The sequence below is a fragment of the Pelobates fuscus genome, chromosome 12 (genome assembly GCF_036172605.1).
Source record: "Pelobates fuscus isolate aPelFus1 chromosome 12, aPelFus1.pri, whole genome shotgun sequence".
Lineage (NCBI taxonomy): Eukaryota > Metazoa > Chordata > Amphibia > Anura > Pelobatidae > Pelobates > Pelobates fuscus.
This window is the reverse complement of record NC_086328.1, coordinates 108183648-108210821: the sequence shown is the minus strand read 5'-3', so window position 1 is coordinate 108210821 and position 27174 is coordinate 108183648. Positions and strand designations below refer to the sequence as shown.

Below are 27174 nucleotides of genomic sequence, written 5' to 3'. Positions count from 1 at the left end.
GTATAGGGTGACGCACAGATAGCGCTGTGTGTGTATAGGGTGACGCACAGATAGCGCTGTGTGTGTATAGGGTGACGCACAGATAGCGCTGTGTGTGTATAGGGTGACGCACAGATAGCGCTGTGTGTGTATAGGGTGACGCACAGATAGCGCTGTGTGTGTATAGGGTGACGCACAGATAGCGCTGTGTGTGTATAGGGTGACGCACAGATAGCGCTGTGTGTGTATAGGGTGACGCACAGATAGCGCTGTGTGTGTATAGGGTGACGCACAGATAGCGCTGTGTGTGTATAGGGTGACGCACAGATAGCGCTGTGTGTGTATAGGGTGACGCACAGATAGCGCTGTGTGTGTATAGGGTGACGCACAGCGCTGTGTGTGTATAGGGTGACGCACAGCGCTGTGTGTGTATAGGGTGACGCACAGATAGCGCTGTGTGTGTATAGGGTGACGCACAGATAGCGCTGTGTGTGTATAGGGTGACGCACAGATAGCGCTGTGTGTGTATAGGGTGACGCACAGATAGCGCTGTGTGTGTATAGGGTGACGCACAGATAGCGCTGTGTGTGTGTGTATAGGGTGACGCACAGATAGCGCTGTGTGTGTGTGTATAGGGTGACGCACAGATAGCGCTGTGTGTGTGTGTATAGGTTGACGCACAGATAGCGCTGTGTGTGTGTGTATAGGTTGACGCACAGATAGCGCTGTGTGTGTGTGTATAGGTTGACGCACAGATAGCGCTGTGTGTGTGTGTATAGGTTGACGCACAGATAGCGCTGTGTGTGTGTGTATAGGTTGACGCACAGATAGCGCTGTGTGTGTGTGTATAGGTTGACGCACAGATAGCGCTGTGTGTGTGTGTATAGGTTGACGCACAGATAGCGCTGTGTGTGTGTGTATAGGTTGACGCACAGATAGCGCTGTGTGTGTGTGTATAGGTTGACGCACAGATAGCGCTATCTGTGCGTCAACCTATACACACACACACAGCGCTATCTGTGCGTCAACCTATACACACACACACAGCGCTATCTGTGCGTCAACCTATACACACACACACAGCGCTATCTGTGCGTCAACCTATACACACACACACAGCGCTATCTGTGCGTCAACCTATACACACACACACAGCGCTATCTGTGCGTCAACCTATACACACACACACAGCGCTATCTGTGCGTCAACCTATACACACACACACAGCGCTATCTGTGCGTCAACCTATACACACACACACAGCGCTGTGTGTGTGTGTATAGGTTGACGCACAGATAGCGCTGTGTGTGTGTATAGGTTGACGCACAGATAGCGCTGTGTGTGTGTGTGTATAGGTTGACGCACAGATAGCGCTGTGTGTGTGTGTGTATAGGTTGACGCACAGATAGCGCTGTGTGTGTGTGTGTATAGGTTGACGCACAGATAGCGCTGTGTGTGTGTGTGTATAGGTTGACGCACAGATAGCGCTGTGTGTGTGTGTGTATAGGTTGACGCACAGATAGCGCTGTGTGTGTGTATGTGTGTATAGGTTGACGCACAGATAGCGCTGTGTGTGTGTATGTGTGTATAGGTTGACGCACAGATAGCGCTGTGTGTGTGTATGTGTGTATAGGTTGACGCACAGATAGCGCTGTGTGTGTGTATGTGTGTATAGGTTGACGCACAGATAGCGCTGTGAATATAGGTGATAGCGCTATACATAGTTACGTGTAACCCGTGGCCCCTCCCCCTCCATTCCAGCCTTACATTTAATCCATTTCCCTTCCCTCCAATGATTAAATCACTAGCCCCGCCCCCTGAATTCCCGCGCTTCTCATTGGCCAGTAATGATGAGTCGCTGCTCGCTGATTGGCGCTTTCCGAATCTTACTGTTTGGCGCCCGGTCATTCAAACCCCGGGAGGAGCGCGGGACTGGGAGCAGACAGGTCGGTATAACCACCCGCCTAATAATATAACTACCCCTATCACTGGCAGCCTAATGATATAACTACCCCTATCACTGCCAGCCTAATGATATAACTATCACTGCCAGCCACTCACACCCCGCCTAATAATATAACTACCCCTATCACTGCCAGCCTAATAATATAACTACCCCTATCACTACCCGCCTAATAATATAACTACCCCAATCACTGCCAGCCTAATGCTATAACTACCCCTATCACTGCCCGCCTAATACTTATAACTACCCCTATCACTGCCAGACTAATACTTATAACTACCCCTATCACTGCCAGCCACTCACTACCCGCCTAATAATATAACTATCCCTATCACTGCCAGCCACTCACACCCCGCCTAATAATATAACTACCCCTATCACTGCCAGCCTAATTATATAACTACCCCTATCACTGCCAGCCACTAACACCCCGCCTAATAATATAACTACCCCTATCACTGCCAGCCACTCACTACCCGCCTAATAATATAACTACCCCTATCACTGCCAGCCTAATGATATAGCTACCCCTATCACTGCCAGCCTAATGATATAACTACCCCTATCACTGCCAGCCTAATGATATAACTACCCCTATCACTGCCAGCCTAATGATATAACTACCCCTATCACTGCCAGCCTAATGCTATAACTACCCCTATCACTGCCAGCCTAATGCTATAACTACCCCTATCACTGCCCGCCTAATAATATAACTACCCCTATCACTGCCAGACTAATACTTATGACTACCCCTATCACTGCCAGCCACTCACTACCCGCCTAATAATATAACTATCCCTATCACTGCCAGCCACTCACACCCCGCCTAATAATATAACTACCCCTATCACTGCCAGCCTAATTATATAACTACCCCTATCACTGCCAGCCACTAACACCCCACCTAATAATATAACTACCCCTATCACTGCCAGCCACTCACTACCCGCCTAATAATATAGCTACCCCTATCACTGCCAGCCTAATGATATAGCTACCCCTATCACTGCCAGCCTAATGATATAACTACCCCTATCACTGCCAGCCTAATGATATAACTACCCCTATCACTGCCAGCCTAATGATATAACTACCCCTATCACTGCCAGCCTAATGATATAACTACCCCTATCACTGCCAGCCACTAACACCCCGCCTAATAATATAACTACCCCTATCACTGCCAGCCTAATAATATAACTACCCCTATCACTGCCCGCCTAATAATATAACTACCCCTATCACTGCCAGCCTAATATAACTACCCCTATCACTGCCAGCCTAATGATATAACTACCCCTATCACTGCCAGCCTAATGATATAACTACCCCTATCACTACCTGCCTAATAATATAACTACCCCTATCACTGCCAGCCTAATTATATAACTACCCCTATCACTGCCAGCCTAATTATATAACTACCCCTATCACTGCCAGCCTAATTATATAACTACCCCTATCACTGCCAGCCACTCACACCCCGCCTAATAATATAATTACCCCTATCACTGCCAGCCTAATAATAGAACTACCCCTATCACTACCCGCCTAATAATATAACTACCCCTATCACTGCCAGCCTACTGATATAACTACCCCTATCACTGCCAGCCTAATGATATAACTACCCCTATCACTGCCAGCCACTAACACCCCGCCTAATAATATAACTACTCCTATCACTGCCAGCCTAATGATATAACTACCCCTATCACTGCCAGCCTAATGATATAACTACCCCTATCACTGCCAGCCACTAACACCCCGCCTAATAATATAACTACCCCTATCACTGCCAACCTAATGATATAACTACCCCTATCACTGCCAGCCTAATGATATAACTACCCCGATCACTACCTGCCTAATAATATAACTACCCCTATCACTGCCAGCCACTCACACCCTGCCTAATATAACTACCCCTATCACTGCCAGCCACTCGCACCTCGCCTAATTATATAACTACCCCTATCACTGCCAGCCACTCACACCCCGCCTTATAATATAACTACCCCTATCACTGCCAGCCACTCACACCCAGCCTAATAATATAACTACCCCTATCACTACCCGCCTAATAATATAACTACCCTTATCACTGCCAGCCACTCACACCCCGCCTAATAATATAACACACAAAAATAGAAAAAATGAGGGCAGCGCAAACAATTGCAAATGTGCACTTCAAGTGTTAAGAACATAAAGGGGATAACCCGAAGGACATGCATTGATAAAGGGGTTAACCTGAAACGTTTGTATCTTATGTTCTTGAAAATAAATCTTTCTGTAGCACTTGGTGTGCACATTTGCAATTGTTTGTGCTGCCCTCATTTTTTCTGTTTTTGTGGATTTTTTTACCCTGCTTGGAGCTGCAGAGGGAGGTGTCAGCAGCACAATAGGAAACATTTGTATTTTGATTGTCTCTGGGTACTGCAGTAACCCTTACCTCATATATGTCACTGGTCATAACTATGTCACCAATCCCCATCACTGCCTGCTATACAAACCCCTGGGAGGAGCACGGGACCAGGAGGAGACCGATTAGCACCCCACAATATTAAAACATCACCCCCTGCTAATACATTCTCTGTAACAAACCTCCATCATTGCCAGACATGCACACACCAGGAAGAGTGCGGTGGTCAACAGGTCAGGAACACCCCCCCCCCCCCTCTATAATACAATCCTACTAATAACCAATCCTCATCACTGCCAGACATTCAAACACTGAAGTGATAGGGTGGACCCTTCTATTAGTCCTACTGCCAGTCATACAGACTCTGGAGAAGAGCTTGAAAGGTTTCCCCTTCATCCCACCCCTGTCATCACTAATACCATTTATTAACTCACGATGCACAACAAGGTAAATCCCCAGTAGTTGCTTTTCTATTCTAAAGGATGACAAAGCATCATGGGAGTTGCAGTTCTATATTATCTGGAGATTTACCTTCTGGCAACCATGTACCCTCTGTCGCTTTTCCTATTTTATGTCCCATTGTACAGCGCTATTACTCCACAGAAGAAAGACTCCTATCACTATAACACACCCAGATCACTAGGGGAGACTGTTCATTATGCCTTTTCCAAGTGTTCCCCAGACTGCTAGTAATTTTACATTTTCTTCACTGCTTGGTGTAAGATGGGCCCACTTCCTTCTAATATCCTCTAATAAACCAAAGTGATATTGTAGAGCTGCTATGTGAGCTGTATGGCATTGCTCAGCTTTCGGGCTTACCCAAGTGGCATTGCTCAGCTGGTGACAGTGTAACTGCTAAGCTGCTAAACTAGTGGTGTAATCCTAGTGTTGTGACCAATGTATTTGTATTTGTTGCCTTGCAGGCAGTAAGCTTTTCATGCTAAGATGACACAATATTGTGATGTATTTTGGATAGTGTAACCTTTCATTGTTCTCTCGCATTGTATATAGGTTCCAGCTATGTGAATAATTTACACATATTATTTAAAGCAAAGAAAGTCTTTGGTATTAGAGAGAACATGGAGAAAAACAAGGTTTGTATATTGCTGGTGTTATCGTCATCGCCAAGTGTTTACATGCGGACGTATTTTTAATCGATATTCTGCTATTGTAGGAAAACTACAAGTTTCCCTTAAATAAAGGCGTAAATCATTCTTCGCCAAGACGGACGTCTCCATTGCGTGTGGTATTGGGTGAAATCCAAGGCGCAGATATAAAGACCCCGACAAAGATATGTGATACAAGTAATGTCGACCCCTGGACCCCAACTGCCAACCTGAAAATGCTAATTAGCGCGGCCAGCCCCGACATCAGGAATCGAGAGCGTGAAATTCTCGAGGTAAAACTTTCATTTGCCACTTTTGTTTTTGTTTTGTTTTTTTATAACTTAAGTTGGAATTTTAATGAAGTTCCCAAACGGTGTGAGTGACTTTAGCTTAACAATATCAATCTAGGATAGTCCCTTTTTAACTATAATGTATCTGAACCTTTAAAGGTCTAGGGATCCAGTGTAATTATTGATAAACCGGTAAGGTGTGAGAGGAGCAGGGTGTGGATGATTAACTAGGCAAGGGCAATGAAGGTTTAAAAATCAGAAAGGTCAAGAAGAATTAGAGAGTATTGACCTTTGACTTTTTAAAGTAATTTATGGCACTCTGGGTCAGTGTTTCTCCACAAACCTGGGAATGGCTTATACATCTATTCTCTCATTTGTACCATCACTGGTGGAACACTTCCATGAATAGTTCTGACTAATCCAATTCTTGCAAGCCGTCCTGAGTCTAATCTTAAGAAAAGGGTTTTTTTTGTCCGACTGTATCAGCCACAGACAAATGTTTTAGCCTATCCTAAGCTTTGTCACCGTGATACGACTATTATCCTGCTAGACAGTGTGACATTTATAGCAATGCTTGACTGTTGTATGGGTTTTAATGAGCTCCAGTTGGACTTTAAGGGTCTATTCACTACCTGCATTTTATTTCTGTAGCACAGACCAGCTTGTTGTGTAAGTGTTTGACTTCACTGTTTTCAGAGTCTGTAATGCTTCCACTTTGGCCTTAACTTTGAATTCACCTTCAATTCTCACCTTGGTGGAACACTGTAATAGTTATAAGCAGGGGGAGTATAATTTTAAATCCTAGAGGGGGGTGGGGGGGTGTTTTCTAGCTCCAATTTATTAGGTTAGTCACTCATTTTGAGTCAACTAAAGGTGTCCATTTCAGAATAACAATGGTATTAAGGTCTTTTTCCAAACTTATGTTTATAAAAATGTTTTTTTTTTGTTCACTTCACGAGATTCTATATGACATTAAAAGAATACAGATGTAACATGCAATGCCATGAGATTACTGCACTTTTTTATAATCTAGAAAATAAATGGGTCTGAAGGAGCTGACCTACACTGTGTGTACAAAAACTAACAACTGCTCCTGCTAGTGTTTGCTAAAGGTAATAAATAAAATAATATATATTATTATTATTTTTTTCTTACCTTTAAGCAAACACCAGCAGGTTGCAATCTACTTAAACTACAGAAATTCTCCCTGCTTATGTGAGTAAATTATGTGAGAATATAAACAAAGAATGCACAGTGTTGCAGGAGTGTTAATGTGTAATCGGAACATATTGCAGGATGCAGACATGAAACCACTGGACACTCAGGATTATGAAAACAAATCCTTTGCGTTGTAGTGAGGCAAAAAGAAACAGGCCCTGCCGCTATCAATATTAGATAAGTGCGCAAAGGAGGTCTGCATTAACCTATGCCACTATCTTGCAACCAGATAGGAGGACAAAATGAGAAGTGAAATTAAATAGAAAGCAAGTATGAATATCAATAAGTCAGAAAAGGGCATTTAAGAGCACAGCTGGAGTGTATTAATAAGTGCCAAACTAGGGCTGGGTGCTGCCATGTAGCCTATAGTAGATGAAATGGTAGGCAGTGAGGCTGCACAAATTGGTAGTGTGCTACCCGTTCATATATGTGTCAGGCATTTAGGGTTCCCTTATAATTGAGGGGCGTTTATTATATTTTTTATTTGCTATTAGGGCTGCTCTTATTATCTAGGCATACCGCTTACAACCCTTATCCTGAACACGGTATGTTCATGTGACCTGTCTGATACCTCATACACTAGAGGTCTCAGCTGTTCTTATTCACTTATTACGTGCAAAATTACTGCTCTTTTGCACATAGGTATCTAAGAGAGGACACTGAAAACTTCTGAACAGGACCTCTCTCTAGGGCTATTATGTATCAGGGTATTAACCCATGATTGCTAATTAACAATCTGTCACCTTATTTATGGCTTTAGGGATCCTTTGATTGAGGTTTTTGTTCCCATGGCATTATTTGCCAATTTTTGCTAATATTATACCTGCTATTAGTGTTTGTCCTCCCTTTTTCTCCTTTTTGTTATTTGCAACAGTGTGGAGTGGACTTCAACTCCCATCAGGCGAAACCCGGAGAGCTACTTAAGGTTTACTGGGATACTGCAGCAGCCCATTTACCTCGTTATTACTAACGTTTGTGTTGATTTGGCTGCACCCAGTGTCTCCCGGGTATTTGCTGAAGTCTCTCTGTAACTTATCAGGAGTTTGTCACTCAGGGCACATTATTGAGTGTGCTACCCGTTCATATATGTGTCAGGCATTTAGGGTTCCCTTATAATTGAGGGGTGTTTATTATATTTTTTATTTTCTATTAGGGCTGCTCTTATTATCTAGGCATACCGCTTACAACCCTTATCCTGAACATGGTATGTTCATGTGACCTGTCTGATACCTCATACTCTAGAGGTCTCAGCTGTTCTTATTCACTTATTACGTGCAAAATTACTGCTCTTTTGCACATAGGTATCTAAGAGAGGACACTGAAAACTTCTGAACAGGACCTCTCTCTAGGGCTATTATGTATTAGGGTATTAACCCATGATTGCTAATTACCAATCTGTCACCTTATTTATGGCTTTAGGGATCCTTTGATTGAGGTTTTTGTTCCCATGGCATTATTTGCCAATTTTTGCTAATATTATATCTGCTATTAGTGTTTGTCCTCCCTTTTTCTCCTTTTTGTTATTTGCAGCAGTGTTTTATTTCCAACAGGGTGGGGGTCTACTATATTGGGTTCCTATCCCTCACATGTTGGAACATCTGGCATATTATCCGTATAGACCCATATACTTAGCACCTATCTGGTGTGTGGGATACTGTATTCTATCGGAATTGTACAGATTTTATTTGTCCTTCACTTATTGGTGGTTTTTCACCTTATTTTTTACTATTTACTATTAAAAGTTATATTTTATATTGCAGGGCACTCATCCTATGTATGTTTTTTCTATAACTACCTTGGTAGTTTTTTGAGGGTTACCCCCTACTGTCAGAGTGCCCGTCCAAGTCTTCCCTGTCCTCCCCCTTTTTTTGTCTGCACAAATTGGAGAGTTCATCTTCAGCCAATATGTCAGCTTGGGCAATGCAGAGTAGATGCTGGGAAGTCGCAGGTGTTAGCTGCAGGTCTTCTTCAGAGACCCAGGCCTGCTTGAAGCCCCGCTTCATTGTGCCACTGGCTTAAAACTGCACAAAGTTAAAGTCCTCCCCAGCCTGGGAGTAGTGATGGATCATCTCGATCATGGTCTTGGTCAACCGTCTGTGTTTAATCCTCTGCTTGTGTGGTTGAGGCAGTAGGGAAGACCCCTTGTTGGCCTTCGACCAGGTAGGTCAGTAGAGAAGGGAATGTGCCGCTTGTGTTTGAGTGGTGCCTAAGGGAGGCCCTCCTCCATTCCACCGCTTGCTTCTCCGATCACCACCTGGATGCTTCCAAATTAGCCCAGACGGTGTTGAATAGTGCGTCTAATTATAACTTTTTATGTGAAAGGTGCATGTTATCTTTGCAGACTAAAGTTCAATTAATTACTGGAATTTATTCACCAAAAATGTAACTATTGCACGATTAACATTCTTAGAAAAGATAAAAGATTTTTTTTTATTCTATCTATATGTGTGAGTGTCTCTCTTTCTTTTTTTTTTTTAATTCTTTATTTTTGCACTCGATAGGGAAGGCAAGAGCAACACAAACTGGTAGGCTTGCGCAGAAGCCAAAATATGCAGGAACATACAATTAAATACAAATATAACTTCTCTAGCAAATACCGTAACTCACGTTATGCAGTCTGTATCACTCGCCCCCCTTCGAGGGTTTTTCTATTTTGTAGTAACATCAATTAAGTTCCTTATTAGGATGTAGGAGAGGCATATCTAACAGTAGCGTGATGAAAGATCCCGTGCAGTAGTAAACAATAATTAATAACCTCTTCCAGAGCTCAAATTATATATCATTCCTACACATTATCCACCTCCGGTATTCCAGGCTATCCGCCTCTCTACGTGTATTTTGTACTACTAGACATGTTCTATGTCCCGAGCAATAGCCCAGAGACAACCTGAAGAAGGAGGAGCCCCAGGGATCCCCGTCTCTCCATCACAATGAATGCCTGTGTTAGGAAGGAACTATAGCTATACGGACTGAGACTAAACAAGTAATAAAAGAATATAAGAGAACACCCTCATTTACCGAGGGTTATGGGAAGATGTAAAGATGAAAGAGAAAGAAAGAAGAAAGGAAAGAAAAAAGGTCTAAGGAATAAAGAGGAGGGGGAGGGGGGGGGAGGGCGAACGAGCATGGGACCCCCCAGGCCGTGATCTTAATATTATCGCATCAAGTGTTTCCATCGCCCAGGGCACTATTGTCCCATGGTTCCCAAACTTTTCGGAAGGCTGCCATGGTTCCTCTCATCCTGGCCGTAAGATCTTCCATGATCCTACTGTCCTTTATCCTAGAGATCACCCCTCCGAACTCCGGCCCTCCCGGTGTTAACCATGCCGCTGCTATAGCTCTACGCGCACTCAAGGTGATCGTCCGCACTAATTTCTGTTCCCTTCTCGACCATCCCTCTATATTTCTATTTAAGAGATAGATCCATGGGTCTAAGGGGAGGGGTCTGCCGAAGGTCTGCCTCAGTAAGTTTTCAACAGCCGTCCAAAAGCCGAGTGTCTCTCTTTCTAAAAAAATAATTTTTATTTTTGTTATTTTTTTTCCATACTTTTACAAAAAATATTTAAGGAACTCATATTAGTGTCAGGATCATAAACATGTATTCCTGTCACTATAGTGTTACGCAGTTCCGGCCCCCCTTTGCACACTTAAAAAATGTAATAAACTGCTGGTCTGCCACAACTGACTGAGATTATCAAAACTGACTATCTCTGCAGAGCCAATGTTTTCTCATAGGAAAGCATTTGGGAGGCTATTGCACATGTGAGGCAAAACGCTACGCCAGTCAGCGTCTCCTTATAGAGATTAATTTAATCAATGCTTCTCCATGCAGAGTGTGGAAACGCTGAACGCCAGTGCACGACTGATCCAGGTAGTCTGAGTGACTGCCATAGAGGTAGGAATGTAAACACTGCCTTTTCTCTAAAAATGCAGGTTTTACAATAAAAAGCAAGCAGAAGACATTAGAACTACATTAAGCTATAGTTGTTCTGGGGACTTTAGTTTCCGTTTAAGATAATTGTTCTTTACACTGATCATTGAACTGAACTAAGTAATTGGTAGAATAAGATCACTTATAAATGTCCGAAAGGAGCCCAAAAGTGGACATTTCCAAAATATGTGGAGGAGAAATCATGCTTGTTGTGATGTTGAATTTGAAGAGTCTTTGACTAGTTGCATACCATCATAAGCAACTTTTTTTTTTTTATTATTTTTTTTTTTTATTTCCTTGCTTCCCAATGATCTAGGAATTTGTTGGCTCCCTGTGAGCATTTCATATGACCATTTTCTACTTTCACTTCTGTTCTAAATTCACTGCAAGTAAATCTCGTATTTCTTATAGGAACAGTTTTCCGGAGACGAGCTTGAAAAAGCACAACCCAGCCGTAAGGAAAAGAGTTTGGGACTTTTGTGCCACAAGTTTCTGGCTCGGTACCCTAAGTATCCGAATCCTGCTGTAAACAACAGCATTTGTTTGGATGAGGTGGCCGGAGAACTAAGTAAGTGGTGTTTAAATCTGCCATTTACAAGCATATCTAATCCTCTTTCTTCCTCCTTGCAATTTAAATAATCGTTGTGTTATTGGGCTGTCAGGAAATCCCTTATCTTAGCGGGGCATTCAATGACCATCTTCGCCATAGCTGATTGTAGAGGTTATGGTGCAGAGAGTCTTTGAGAGCTGTGAACCTTGTTTGTCAAACTGCTTTTGAGTGGTTTGTCAAAAATAAAGAGCCCTCCCAGCACATAAAGCCTTACCTGATTCTATTGCATTATCTTTTCAACTTTTGGTCAACTATTCTGTTCTGCGCTAACAGCCCCATAACAGTCCAAGTTTAGACCAATAATGTAAAATAAAAAATAACCGCAGAGGGGTTTTAGGGGCCAATAGAGTTCTTGGGTTGTTTGTTTTCCATTCAAACTGCTCAGTATAAAGATGGAACAGCAATCAAAATGGCTGGTGCCTTAACCTTTACGTTAGTTGCAGTGGTGATGTCGTCTAGATTACCTGTTAAGCTTTCAGTCCTTGGTGTATCTAGTTCCACATTGCTTGGTGATCATGTGCAGCTTGTCCTATAACGATGGTTCCGATCTGATTGAGGTGTTCAGTGCGTTTAAAATGTAACCCAGATGGGGGCGCGGAGCCTAAAGCTTGAACTAAACAGACTCTACTCTCACGAGCTTTTGCCAATTAATAATAAATCCTGCGTAATTGCTGCAAGCAGAGTCCTGCATTCACGCCAGATTACTCACCTCAACAGCCCAGCAGTACAGGCAGTATCCAGATGCCCTTGTTCCCGCAAACAGGCAGGAAAGTACGCCGGAGAGTTGGCGACTACCGCAATCTATCGGCTCCTCAAGCTGCATCGTACCTCTTGGCGCTCACACCAGAGGATACAGGCTTAAAGCCTCACATCACCAGAGAGCACCCGCTCTGCTGTGATACAATGGGCCGTAAATCCCTGAAAGCACAAGCCAGCACATCCAAAGACTCCCACGTATAGAAGTTCTGCTACAGCACCTCGCTGCCTACAAAATGGCGGCCCCGCCATAGCACTATGATTGCTCCTGCAGCTCGTACTCTGCCTCCAGTGATCATGTGGAACCTGCAAACCACAAACAGCCACCATGGTTCCTGCTGATCCTGATGCTCTGACCCCAGCCACTAAGCCAGACATAAAAAAAAACAAAAAACCTGCTGTTGGCATTAAAGCGTATGTCAGCGGCTGATATGGACTTAATGAGAACTAAAGTCCAAGTGGTGACCACTCGAGTCCAGGCCTCAGTGGAGGACATCTCGGATGTACAGCAGGAGGTACAAGGCCTAAGGGACAATGTGCTGCAGCTACAGGTCTCACATAGAGAACTGGCTAGACCTAGCGGATGACCGAAACCGCCGCACAAACATTAAGATCAGGAGCATAAGCTGATAAAAGCCGAATAATGGCCACTGTTCAGGAAAAACCCTGTTTGAACTTAACTCCACAGAACTAAAGTTCTTTCAGGACTTAACCAAGAATACACTATTATGGAGGAAATCCCATGGCCCAGTAACCCAGATAATCTGGGGTGGAATACAGATGGATGTTACGGGGAGCCCTCACAGTAGAGAAAAACAGCACTACAACTCGCTGCGCATCGCTGACGACACTGAAGCCTTTCTCCAAGCTCTGGGACTCACAACGGGACCCGCAGCCCCTGAGCTGCCAACCACGATGCACACGTGGTACCTTGCACAAACTGCTCCCTTCGTCCCCTGTACAAGAGGGAAATCCGGAGCTAACACTTGAACTGTTCCCACCAAGAGGGGCACTCATGCCCAAGTATCTCTCACTGATCCGGTCTAGTTTTTGTTGTAGCTGTTAGCACACCTGTGCACCTGACACACCTACCCATCACTGGCTGCTCTCTCAAGTTTTGGGAGATTGACTCACTTTTTGTTAGCTCAAAGAGTGCCCCCTCTGGTTAGGGGTCGTAAGAGCATTAACATGAATTGTTGTCCCCACCACGTAGACAAACATATCCTACCACACGTTCAGTAGCCTCCAAACATCTGGAACTACGTCTGAAGCAATACCTAAGCTAAGCCGCATTTACGGCATTAATCTAGTCAAGAAATAAGCACCAGTCCTATGAGATATAGTAGGGACCCAGTTAGTATGCAACTTTTCCCCCCAATCAGACTCTACACGCATACGTAGGGGTGGAGAGACTGCCATCAGCAGGACCATTCACACCCTCACGACTTTTACTCATGCTAAGACATGACAAACCTGCATCTAATTCATAATATACAGTGTAACTGCACCCTGTACTCTACAGCCCATACCAACAGACATCGTAGTATTGACTTCACGCTATTTGACATGTCTAAATGTTGAGACCACTTAACCATACAGATGTGTATCACGCATGTACTTACCTGCTAATTTATCGTCAACACCAAAAACAAAAGGGAAACAAAAAGAAAAGAGGCTGTAATGTTCTGTTATCAGGTCTAGCACACCTATCCGGTCACAATAGCACAATGGTGGTTTTCTGCTTAGATTAGCTGGTTTGGCTGTCTAGACTAAATTAAGATGCTAAGTCCATGCTGTATCACACCCTTATGCTATGTTTTGTTTAATGTTTCATTTTTATATGTACCTAGTGAGAAATATTTTCCCTCTTTAGATTAGATTAAGGATTTTAGTTTAATCTTGCTTATTCTCATTATCAAAATGTGCAATGTTTTTGTGGCCACACAAATGTTATATTATGCCTGATGCTCAGTTTGCACCAGCTGTTGTGGCAGTGCAAAACTGCTTGTTTAACCTATGCACAAATAAAATAAAGCATTATTTTTTATTTATTTTTTTAAAGTGACCCAGATGAGGGACAAGAGGTGGTTTTTATGAGCTTGTATGAGGTTTGTGCCCAGGGAGAGTTTGTTCACAGTCAATAGAGACATTTTACACCTTAAAGCCTGTCTATTATTTACATTAAACGGAGCTACACCTGTCTCTGCATTTGCCACATGGCTGTTCTGCAAGCTTATGGTGTTTGTTTTTGGGGGGAGATTATAAAGAGAAAATAAACCCAGAAAATACATTATACAGCACAAAAAGTAGGTGTGTTTGTCTCAAATTTGGCTTCAAATGTGTGATCCTATGCTACGAGGCAGGCCTTAAAAGCCGCAGTATACCCTTTAGGGCATATACTTTCCAATGAGAGTATATAGATTTATTTATCTATGTCTGGGATTATCCAGCTTGGAGATGACTGATTTATTGTAATCATTATGGTGTTAATACAAAAAAAGTGAAAAGGATTGCTTTCCTTCCTCCCCTCATTTTATCTCAAGTCTGCAGTGACCAGTAAGTGGCGGAGAGAATCTTGCTCTGGTCTAACTCGTTTAAGAACGCTGAGCAGAGGGGGTTGGGGGATATGTAGTTCAGCACACAGTACTTTATTTTACAAAATGCATGAATGATACAATTATGCAAGCAAATAGAAGATGCAGTGTAGCTTGTTATAGCTTCATGACTTTTCCTGAATTAAGCTATTGGAAACCATATGTGATGGCTGTGATCAGATTATTATTCACTTGTTTCTGTTAATTTTCAGATGTTGAGCGGAGACGTATATATGATATAGTGAACGTGCTCGAGAGTCTTCACATGGTCAGTAGACTTGCCAAGAACAAATACCTATGGCACGGCCGTCTGAACCTCAGCAAAACGTTTGAGGTCTTGAAAAAAGTTGGAAATGAAAATAAATATGCAGAACAAATCATTCTTCTGAAGAAGAGAGATCAGGAGGAGTTACCAGAGAATGATGAATCTGCTGCTAGGACACTGATTAAGCAGACAGAAGTCGGCTTTGTCGAGCTCCCAGGAGTGGAATTTAGAGCCGGTAAGTACATTTCCCCACTATGAACCATTTGTGTCTCTGCGATGGCAATGCACATTGACTTGGAGCAGTGAGTGTTCTTAATGTTCTGTGTTCTCTCTCCATAGCATCCGTCAATAGCCGCAAAGAGAAGTCATTGAGAGTGATGAGCCAGCGCTTTGTGATGTTGTTTTTGGTTTCCTCGCCTCAGATTGTCAGCCTAGATGTTGCTGCTAAAATTTTAATCGGAGAAGATCAGCTTGAGGATTTAGACAAAAGCAAGTTTAAAAGTAAGTAACCAATACGTGAATTGGTCTTTGGTTATCTCTTTTTAGCTCCTCCCCAGAGAATTTGTAAATGGCCCTGTGTTTCTCTAGTTTTTTTTTCTTAAATATCTGGGGCATTGAGACTGCAACATCTGGACATTTATGAAAAGAGAAAAATTCCTTAAAGCAGGTATATTGAAAATGAGAACCCAAGTCTTGCTCAGATAGCAAAGAGCAAAGACGCTGACGGCTATTTCTTTTAATTATTATAGGAGTCTCTATGGAGCCTTGCTAACAACACTTTAGATCTATTCTCTAACAGCTATTTTACCGTAGGACAAGCCTCAGGAACCAGTGCCTTCCTTGGAACGTTTAATACTAGGTTTGCCTATTGGGGTACTTTGGCAATCTATCAGATAGTGTGGGATGGATACTCTAGCAAAGCGTTCAAGTATCTTACTAGGAAACTGCAACTTTTCAGTCCTGGTGGGGGGACTAATCATATTTTTATACCCACTGAGGTTCTCTGCTGTTCCCAGATACTTTGTTGCACACTTGAGCTATATCTGAGAATTAATTCAGAAGAGGGGTGGGGGTAGTTGCTAACCATTATCTCCCATACCCTGTTTTGAGTATTTTTTTAACTTTATGCTTGCACAGCTTTTGAGTATCTTACTTGGGAAACCGCAGTTTTCTGTCCTGGTGGGGAATATTCTTGCTTTTTTGCCATTCCCAGATACTCTGCTGTGCATCTGAATTATATATATATATATATATATATATATATATATATATATATATAAAATGTTCAAAGTCTGGCACTCTACCTTTAAATAGAACCGCAGAAAAAAGCCTCGGTGCTACACAGCGTACATGTATATCCAAGAAGAGAAGAGAGCACTCCAGAGGACTTGTTTGAAGCAATTTATTCCGTGAGGAAAATCGTGCAGAAAATCGACGTTTCGACCCGCAGGTCTTTATCAAGATACAAAATCAAGTACAAACATATCTTTATATACCCTATAAGATTAAGGAGTGATTACTTACCCTGAATAAGATGTGCACCCGAAAGCCATGTGTGTTCGATGAGCTGTGATTGAAAAACCCGCACTGGCCGTTCCGTCGGTGTGTAGTGACGTCACCAATAGTGCGACGGGACGGAAAAGGACGTGAGCGTGCGTCTAAGTAACCCAGGGAACCAAGTGTGGGCAAAGACTTCCGTGATGTGTGTGCAGTGTGAAAATTAAGCCAGTTAAAAATACATAAGAAGAAGATATTCATTAATAAAACCACATATTGGGTTGGGCTTGTACTGTTATGAATAGACATATTAATCCTGCAGATAGGTTCATCCAGTGATGAACAGCGCAATGCGTATGTGTGTTAAATACAAGACGAGAATCATAGAGGATAATGATCAAAAAAGGGACAAGTGCGAAAGGACAGAGGACCCAGGTTGCAGAGGGTGTCAAAAGATGGGAAAGGCGGGGGATATGTGACAAGAAGTGGTAAAACATAAGGACTTACAAACAAAACGTGACCAAAACAATGTGCACATGAACTGATCTGTATAGAAGGGTCCTGAGGTGCTAAGCGGTGTGTATGGGAGTGAGTGGAGAACTGGAAAGGTAGTGAAGTGACGTGTGGGAAGATGTTATGCAGCTAGTGGTAGTAGGCTAGGAAGCCAAGTGCTAGGTGTAGAGTTAAGGGAGAAGTGGTAAAGTAGGAGGAAAGGTGACAGGACAGGAAATCCCATATAGCGTCTAGTAGGCTGGATTGTATGCAATAACCAAGTAGATACATAAAGTTGTGTATACATGGACCGAACAGGGTCCTGCACTCCAAAACGAGCGTGTGACAATGCCCAATTTACCAATAGACAATATTATGTAGAATAGAGGCAGATGAATGAACAGGACGTGGGGAGTAAATAATAAACATAAAAATAAAGAAGGTAAAAAGATAAAAAATCTATACAAAAAATGAGCAATATATAGCATCTAGTAGTAAAGAAATGCTAGGATTGTGAGAACTCAATATCACAAAAAAGAAATGAAAAATATACGGACAATATATGAGAAAATAAGTAAATAAAAATCAAATAGAATAAAATACGAAAAAATAGAAATGAATGTACAAACATATACAAAAATACCATGGGCGACCATAGTAGAGACATATCAATACCAAGCGGACATGATGGTGTCCAAGTTATTGGACGCATGTCAAGAGATGCAAAAAAATGCATAAAAAATTCAAATAGTTGAAAAAGTTCAAAGACATGAGGGGGCTCAGCGAGTGTCCAAGAACGCATGGAGGGAGATGTATTCATTAAGTCCCCTTGGGTGTACGGTGTCTAGCGTCTTGGTCCAGTATGCCTCCCGTTGGAGCAGGATCCTGGATCGATCACCCCCCCTGGACAGAGGGGGGATGTGGTCAATGGCTATAAATTTGAGAGTGGGTAGACGGTGGTTCATCTCTAGGAAGTGTTTGGCCACCGGTTTTTCTGTTTTATTGTCCCTGAATGCAGTCATAATGCCTGACCGGTGTCCCCGCATTCTGTCTCTAAGCGTGAGATCGGTTTTTTTCCCCAGGACCAACATTCCAACGACCCTCCGGGATTCAATACAAGAGGGCGCAAAGACCTAAGAAACCCAAAATCACTAGACGAGGACAGGGGGGCAAGGTATGCCGGCACACGGCCAAGAACAACGAACAGGAAGAACTAACGCCTATTTTTAATTTATCTTCCAAGACTTTGAATCCTGAACACATCAAAGTCTTATCAAAAGGCCTCACCTTTGTTCCAACCCCAAAAGTGGACACGTTCAAAACTGACATAGATTTGTACAAGATGGAACGTACCTTGAATTTACAAGCACTGGCACCTAACTCGTATTCACAGTCAAAAAACCATTTCCGCTTAAAGAGTACGTGGGAACCAAAAACGTCCCATCCCTCTATTAAATTCTTTTCCAGTACATTAAAGTTCATGTCTTTGAACTTTTTCAACTATTTGAATTTTTTATGCATTTTTTTGCATCTCTTGACATGCGTCCAATAACTTGGACACCATCATGTCCGCTTGGTATTGATATGTCTCTACTATGGTCGCCCATGGTATTTTTGTATATGTTTGTACATTCATTTCTATTTTTTCGTATTTTATTCTATTTGATTTTTATTTACTTATTTTCTCATATATTGTCCGTATATTTTTCATTTCTTTTTTGTGATATTGAGTTCTCACAATCCTAGCATTTCTTTACTACTAGATGCTATATATTGCTCATTTTTTGTATAGATTTTTTATCTTTTTACCTTCTTTATTTTTATGTTTATTATTTACTCCCCACGTCCTGTTCATTCATCTGCCTCTATTCTACATAATATTGTCTATTGGTAAATTGGGCATTGTCACACGCTCGTTTTGGAGTGCAGGACCCTGTTCGGTCCATGTATACACAACTTTATGTATCTACTTGGTTATTGCATACAATCCAGCCTACTAGACGCTATATGGGATTTCCTGTCCTGTCACCTTTCCTCCTACTTTACCACTTCTCCCTTAACTCTACACCTAGCACTTGGCTTCCTAGCCTACTACCACTAGCTGCATAACATCTTCCCACACGTCACTTCACTACCTTTCCAGTTCTCCACTCACTCCCATACACACCGCTTAGCACCTCAGGACCCTTCTATACAGATCAGTTCATGTGCACATTGTTTTGGTCACGTTTTGTTTGTAAGTCCTTATGTTTTACCACTTCTTGTCACATATCCCCCGCCTTTCCCATCTTTTGACACCCTCTGCAACCTGGGTCCTCTGTCCTTTCGCACTTGTCCCTTTTTTGATCATTATCCTCTATGATTCTCGTCTTGTATTTAACACACATACGCATTGCGCTGTTCATCACTGGATGAACCTATCTGCAGGATTAATATGTCTATTCATAACAGTACAAGCCCAACCCAATATGTGGTTTTATTAATGAATATCTTCTTCTTATGTATTTTTAACTGGCTTAATTTTCACACTGCACACACATCACGGAAGTCTTTGCCCACACTTGGTTCCCTGGGTTACTTAGACGCACGCTCACGTCCTTTTCCGTCCCGTCGCACTATTGGTGACGTCACTACACACCGACGGAACGGCCAGTGCGGGTTTTTCAATCACAGCTCATCGAACACACATGGCTTTCGGGTGCACATCTTATTCAGGGTAAGTAATCACTCCTTAATCTTATAGGGTATATATATATATATATATATATATATATATATATATATATATATATATATATATATATATATATATATATTTGTGTGTGTGTGTTAATAAAGAGGGAGATTGTCTACTTTTGAACCTCTTTACTGATTGGGCAGGGAGGTGCAATTTACCAATATTTGCTTCCTTTCAGCCATTATACTCATTAAGAATTTTTCTCTATTGGGGCGGAGCCAGCGCCCGAGCGGGATAGTCGCAGACTACTGCAGCTCCGTGCACTGGATCGTAACCGGCCACCCGGAGACGCAATAAACCGACTCACCGAGCGGTACAGACGGCACACAGGCTCCCCACAACATGGGGGAAAAGAACAAAAAACAACGGGCAGATCCGAGCGCGGGATCCGGAGATATCGGGGCTTTTCTCCGTGCAGCCTCTCAGCAGGTACCTCCCAAGATGGCGCCTGAGGCCTATGCCTCACAATCCTCAGATGAGGATATCAGTTACACAGAGCCCTGCATCGAGTGCGACGGCCACCCCAGGGACCCCAGGATCAGGGGGACTCAGCACCCTCCACCAAAGCTGATATAAAAGCCCCGGTGAAGGAAATAAAGACCATGTTACAAGCGGACATGGCGCTTGTGAGGGAAGACGTAGCTGCTCTCACCAACAGGGTGGTGGCGGCGGAGGAAGGCATAAGGGGTACTACCCTAGCACAAAACGCCACGGATGCTGCATTAAACTCCCTGCGCAAACAATGTACCGATCAACAAGCCCAATTAGCCGACATTGAAGACAGGCATATAAGGCACGGAATCTAAGAGTCCGGGGAGTACTGGAGACCATTTCTGGCACTGAACTGCCTCATTACTGCCGCAGGCTCATAGCCACGCTGCTGACACCACGGCAAGCTAAGCAAGTAACCATAGATTCCTGCTTCAGACTCTCCAGGGCACCTTCCATGCCGCGTGTTGGAGTCTGTGATGTACTGATAAGATTTGTGAGAGACTCAGACCGGGGAATACTAATGGGGGCCACAAGAGGCTCTCCCACGGTGCAGTTCGAAGAAGCTCAACTAGTCTTTTACAGAGACTATTCCAGACACACCATACAATGGAGGAAATCTTTTCGCCAGGTCACGCAACTTCTACGGGAACAAGCCATCCCATACAAGTGGGGACCACGCCGCCTGCAAGTGGACATGGCTGGCACAATACACAAGCTAACACATACATCGGAAATACCAACCTTCCTACGATCGCTAGGCATACAGGCGCAGACGACCCAAGAAATAGCCCAACCATCCTGGACTGTCGCAGATATTACCCCCTTCGTGCCCAGAGGAGAGGCTCTGCACATGGTTGCCCTACCTACCTGATACGAGCGCAGCTGCGCAGGTTCCATGTACTTTTACCTGTTACAACAACAGGTGCATTAATAGTTCCCAAAGATGTTGTTTTTTTTTTATACCTCCCCCCACTGGCTCCAACAGCTACTGTCCAGATTACCCGGTTAAGTTATTCCCCCCCCCCCACTCCATCACGTACTCTGTGTGTGAAAACCAGTTTTAAACTCGATAGCTACACACACACACACACACGGCTAGCGAGCTAGGCCATATCACAAGGCGTTGGTTTAAGTGTATGCTCCGCCAAGGTCCAAAAAGACCCAAGCCAGACACCTACCTGCCCAGACGTGCCCGTTGCCAAAAGGCACATTAATATACCCACACTAAAGCGTATGGGCAGTCACAGCGCTAAGCGAGCGACTCCCAGCACCTTACCCACCCACCCCCCTTATGTGCCCTTTATTAATGCCGTGCGCAACCTCTTACCAATGTGCTAATGGGCACCCACCGCAATACACATGCGCCCCCCGGCACAACACTAATCCCCACCTGGATGGGTGAGAGAGGACGACCAAGGCTATCACACATTTAAAAATTGGATAGTCCCCGCAAACATGTTATAATTGTTATTCAGACTAATGTTATGTATTCAAAGTTATCATAACATGTGAAATTGTAACCACAATGCTTTATCCACAAAAAAAAAAAAGAATAAAAAAAAAAAAAAAATTCTCTGTCACCCCAAACACTATGCATCCTTAAAGCCATCTACTCCGATCTCAATACCTACTTTGGCTGTATCTCGATCATAGATATTCTGAGATCATGTGTATATATTGACCTGATTAATGTCACTACAAAATTGCCCTAACCGCTACAACTGTATCCAACAGCTATTTAACTTTGTGTACTTGAATAGCTACAGGAGCAGCTGCTCTAAACTCGGATACCTGTCTAGCAGCTATATATAGGACATATCAGGCATGCGTGATAGACTCCCGCTTTTTAATCACTTGCACATATTTTTGCATCACTGTTTTATTTTGTTTCACCTTTTACAATTAAGTGTCTAACATATAATATTGAATAAAGAGTTTTAACAATTGTAATTTCTTGCCCTTACTATTGAGTTGTTTACCTCCTGTATGGGTAAACTTTTGGCAGGTGTTTGAGAGTTGGTATCTGAACAAGACTGGGGTTCTCATTTTCAATATACAGTGGGACCTCGGTTTACGAATTTAATGCGTTCTCCGGGACTTTTCTTATTGTGAAAAATTTGTAAACTGAAACGCGTTTTCCCATAGGAATGCATTGAAAACCAATTAATCCATTCTTGAGGTCAGAAAAAAAGTCAAAATGAGCTGGCATGGAAATCAACACACAATAAAAGGCATGCAAACGACAAAGCTCAGCTCCCTACCTTTCCACAGCTTGAGAGATGCACCAAAAAGTCCCAAAACTCGATGCAAAAGCCGCTCCAACACTTCCACACTCAACGCCACGTGCTACCCACACAGGGTTCGGTGCTATAAACCTCCCAGGTGCCATGCATCCTGGGGAAACTTGCTTTGTATTGCGAAAAAAATGTGTAAACAGAGGCATTATTTTCAATGAATTTTCATTTGTAAACCAAAAATTATGTTAATCGAGGAGTTTGTAAACCGAGGTCCCTCTGTACCTGCTTTAAGGAATTTTTCTCTCTTCATAAATTATTTATTTGGGTTATTCCCAATCTTTACTCATTTAGTCCTCCCCATGACTTCAGGGTCAGTTTATTCCTTCTTTAACATCTGAACATTGTTTACAATATTTACACGTGTCCAGATTGCAGCCTTTCCAGGTGCTTAGTATCCAGTCCTAAGTTTGTAAAATCTGGACCCAAATTTGAAATATCCAAACAATTTGCCTGTCTCTGGACAAGATCCAGGTAAAATCCGGTATTAATTTGGTAAATATACAGATTTGATATGTGATTTTCATGTGACCGTGATACTGGTTTTCATTTGAACAGAATTACCACATTTCAGTCAGATTTGACTTTAGTAAATATGACACTTGTAAATCCTGTTTGTTTTTTAGTTTTTGTTTTTTCCCCACCGTATTGTAACCATCCAGACAAAATGTGGTGTTTAGCAAATAACCCAGATAGAGCGTCATGTTTACTTGTCTAATTCTATAGCAAACACCTGGCTAAACGCGTGTTGCCTCTATATGTCTAGAATCCTGCTCCGGCATGATTTTGTAAGGATATAAATCAAAATGTGCTGTTTTTTGTAAATTTTATTATGTTTTATCCCTCAGCGAAAATACGACGTTTGTATGACATAGCAAATGTTCTGAGCAGTCTAGATCTTATAAAGAAGGTTCATGTTACAGAAGAGAGGGGGAGGAAGCCAGCTTTCCAGTGGACGGGCCCAGAATCCTCAACGCAAGGAAAAGGTTTGTTTAGCATTCCCTAGTTGTCTGCATGGTAACAAGGAAGAGGGCAGAAATCAAGCCCACATATCACTGATCTAAGCCATGGCATTTCTCTGTTCTGCTGAGCTCTGCCATTTGCTCCCTCCTATTCTCAGTGACATTGCATATTAAAGGAACTCTCCAAGCACCATAACCTGTTCATTGGCTCTGCTGTGCTAAACTAAGCACTGCACCAAAATTGGGGGCAGGAGTGTCTGGGTGCCCACTTACTTTAAGGAGATAAACAGTGTTCCATCAGTTTAACCACAGGGTTGGTCCCCCAGTGTCCAGCATAGCTGAGCCATCACATCCTTCCTCCCACTGAACTATCAGAACGGTTTACTGGGTGGCTAGTGATAGGCTGAGTGTGTCAGCTGATGCTCTTGGCCAATCTCTGGCAGTGGCATCGGGGAACCAACATTATGGTTAAACCATTGTAACACGTCTAAAAGCCGGAAGACAAGACAGTGCCCACTCATATCCCTATGCCAAGTTAAGCAAGCTGAAATTGTTATAATTGGCTTAGTGTAATTGTTTTAATGCTCTTGTCCCTCCAATGTTTGTTACTTTTGGTACTGACTGTTTTTATTCTCCTCTTTTCCTGCAGACAAGGAGAATTTTATTTCTGTATCTGGCCCCTCCTCTCCAGCTGTTAGCCTGCGATCGCCAAAAGAAAATTGTGCCAAAAATCTCTTTGCATCTCAAGGCAAACAAAACTTTACCCGTCATCAGTCACTTATAAAGCTGGCCAAAAGTATTGATAACGACCGCAGGAAGATAAACTCTGCTCCTTCCAGTCCTACGAAGACAGGTAAAATCTACACCCCATTCCTTTCCTTCTTTTTCTACCATGATTGCCCTGCGTTTCTCAGATGTTACCAATTGCTAGTGATATTGTAATGCCTGTCCTTTAAGGGGCCCAAAAGACACCTAAAGATATCTGCTTGTTTTCTGTATTTCTCCTTGGGCCACATTTGTAATAAAAATCCTTTTTATATTGCTAGTGCTCCTATTATTTAATGGGGACTATATCACATGGGATATTGGCTGTCAGATGGAGTACAATTTCTTGTGATCAAAAGTGGCCTTTTCACTATCGTACTTGCCAACCTATGAATATATATTGTATGAACTTTCCATTCATGTGTTTTGTTTTTGCTTGTTTATTTTTGTAGACGTCGGTCAGTGCTCTGTTTTCAGCTCTAGTAAAATGGCACAGTTGGCAGCGATCTGTAAACAGCAGCTGGACAGATCCAAGTAAGTCTTTAACACGTGTCAATCTGCACTGCATGTATCTTTGTTCATGCTTACATGTGATGTGCACAGTTTCTGCATGTACCTTCATTTATACCTATACATGATCTGTGTGCATTTGTATAATGCCTGTATGGTATTTGTCATGTGCGTATTTCTGCATAACTATTACATGTGATTCGTGCATATCTGCATGGTATATGTCACCCACGTGTATCTGTATAACATTTACATTTGATCCATGTGTATCTGCATTCAAATCTGGGCCTGCACTGGAACAATTTGCATTGTTTTCTTGAGGTGTGTGTGTTTGATAAAGCTGTGATGTTTTAATTTTATTTTTTTCTGCTTCTTTTTTTTTACGGTTTTCTTGCACCTGCTTTCTCTGAAGGACTTGCTGTTGTACACGTTTGCGATCCCCTCTTTAGTTCTGTACTCAAAGCCATTGCAAAGTTGTGTCTGTTCATTTGAGCAACGGTTTTTCCATTCTTATTTTTTTGATGAATGCAACTGCTGTCCAGGGGTTGGATATACTCTGATTCTGTGGGAAAATAGGAAAGCTGGCTGTCTGATGTTCACTCCATACTGATCTACATAGTGTAGACTCCGAGCCAGAATATATTTTGCTTCTGAATGTTTCTTTAGTAATTAGACTCCAGTTTATGACATGGTTTTCTATTTACTTTTTTTTAATTTAAAAAAAAACATTTTGTATTTTTTTTTATTTGGTTCACTTGTGCTTTCGAGTGAATGAGTTTTCTTGTCCACCTTCCAATGACTAATTTTATTTGAAGGTGCAATATTATTCTGTTAACCCTCTGCTTCTATTCTTTTGTGCAGGGATCCATATAAAGTGAAAGCGAAGACGTCACGGCATCCCCTTAACAATACAAAGTTTGTACTGAAACCAGCAATGACCTCTGAGCCAAACCCTCCTTCAAATCCAGGGATTCCTCTAATCTCCACTCACCTTCATTCTCCTGCCCCATACACTGTGTATGTACAGCCTCAACAAGCAAGAACTTTGGCTTCACAGAGCCCCAGTGCTCCAGGACATGCTGTACTCTGTGCTCATAAAACAGTTCAGGAAGATGAGGGCAACTTGTCCTCCGAGGCTGTGACTAAAGACCCAGGCATGTCCCCTGGGAAAGGTCAGCATGCCCAGAATGAATATGTACATGAGTGTTTCTCCAAGAGGGTCCTGGACCCTGAAAACTGCCCCATGTCCAAGCGAATGAAAGGTTCTCATCCGAGTGACTCTCCCGAGGTGTGTACATACAAGAGAGTTTTATTTCTGTTCCATGTTTTGATCCTAAGACAAGATTAGTAACAACTTATTTCTTGGTCTGCAGTGTCGGTAGGAAAATAACTTAAAGCACAGAATCAAAGGGAAACTCTGATCTTGAGATGAATCCTTCTTAATGTACACCTTGGAAGTTCGCTTGTTCCAAGGGCTAGCAACGTTCTCTAGTGTGATCTGTCGATACTAGGAATTTTGTTGACACTTTTTAATCAATCATAGTCTTCCCATTGTTTATGGGGATGCTGATTGTACACCAAAAACGTCTGATTAGCGGCCTATGAGGTTCACTGGCTTCTCACAAAAAATTACCTTTGATCTTAAAGGAATAATTCAAGCACCAGCTATAGTGGTTATGGTTACAGTAGTGCCAGGTTAAGCTGATTTTTAGCACAAATTGACGAGTTAGGTCTCTCTGGGCATCGGCCACGTGTGTTCTTCTACTGCAGATGGAGACAAATTTCTCTATAAATCAAAGCAGGAAAGTGGTCATTGGCTAAGAGCTATTAGTTGTGCTGTCATTTACAAAGACACCCATCTTCTCATGCTGGAGGAGAGGGTGCAGAACGGCCGCCTAGGGATCTCAAGCAAGTTGTCAGACTGTGCTTAAAATGGTTTGACATTTTACTATGTGACAAGGCCAGGCCACAACAGCAATCTATAGGGTCTTATTGTCCTAGGATTGCATTATTTGGAACCTTCACCTATGATGTCCTAGAAATACCTATACCATAAACTCCTCCTTCCCACAACACGTTTACCTCTACCATCTTCACTGAAAGAACATACCATGTGTGCATTGATATAAGTATAATCCTGTGCCTTTCCACACATACTAACATTGCCTCTGTGTATTCGGCTATACCACCTCTGCTAAAAGGAGATTCTATGTGCCCAATACCCTTCCAGCGGTGAATAACTCAATACTTGTTTGAATTTCAATACTATATTAAGTGTACTGTGT

At 42.6% G+C, this 27174-nt stretch overlaps 1 protein-coding gene across 1 annotated transcript in view; it reads left to right on the top strand.

Moving 5' to 3' along the window:
- The first annotated feature begins 1873 nt into the window (after positions 1-1873).
- The window catches only part of E2F8 (E2F transcription factor 8), a 29722-nt gene continuing 4421 nt past the window's right edge, over positions 1874-27174 (top strand). Inside the window, exons 1-10 of the mRNA XM_063438624.1 lie at positions 1874-1925; positions 5382-5464; positions 5545-5769; positions 11327-11483; positions 15088-15375; positions 15480-15641; positions 23501-23638; positions 24264-24467; positions 24832-24913; positions 25751-26177. Coding sequence (XP_063294694.1) covers positions 5450-5464; positions 5545-5769; positions 11327-11483; positions 15088-15375; positions 15480-15641; positions 23501-23638; positions 24264-24467; positions 24832-24913; positions 25751-26177 — 1698 coding nt within the window. The 5' untranslated portion in view covers positions 1874-1925; positions 5382-5449. The remainder of the gene's footprint in view (positions 1926-5381; positions 5465-5544; positions 5770-11326; positions 11484-15087; positions 15376-15479; positions 15642-23500; positions 23639-24263; positions 24468-24831; positions 24914-25750; positions 26178-27174) is intronic.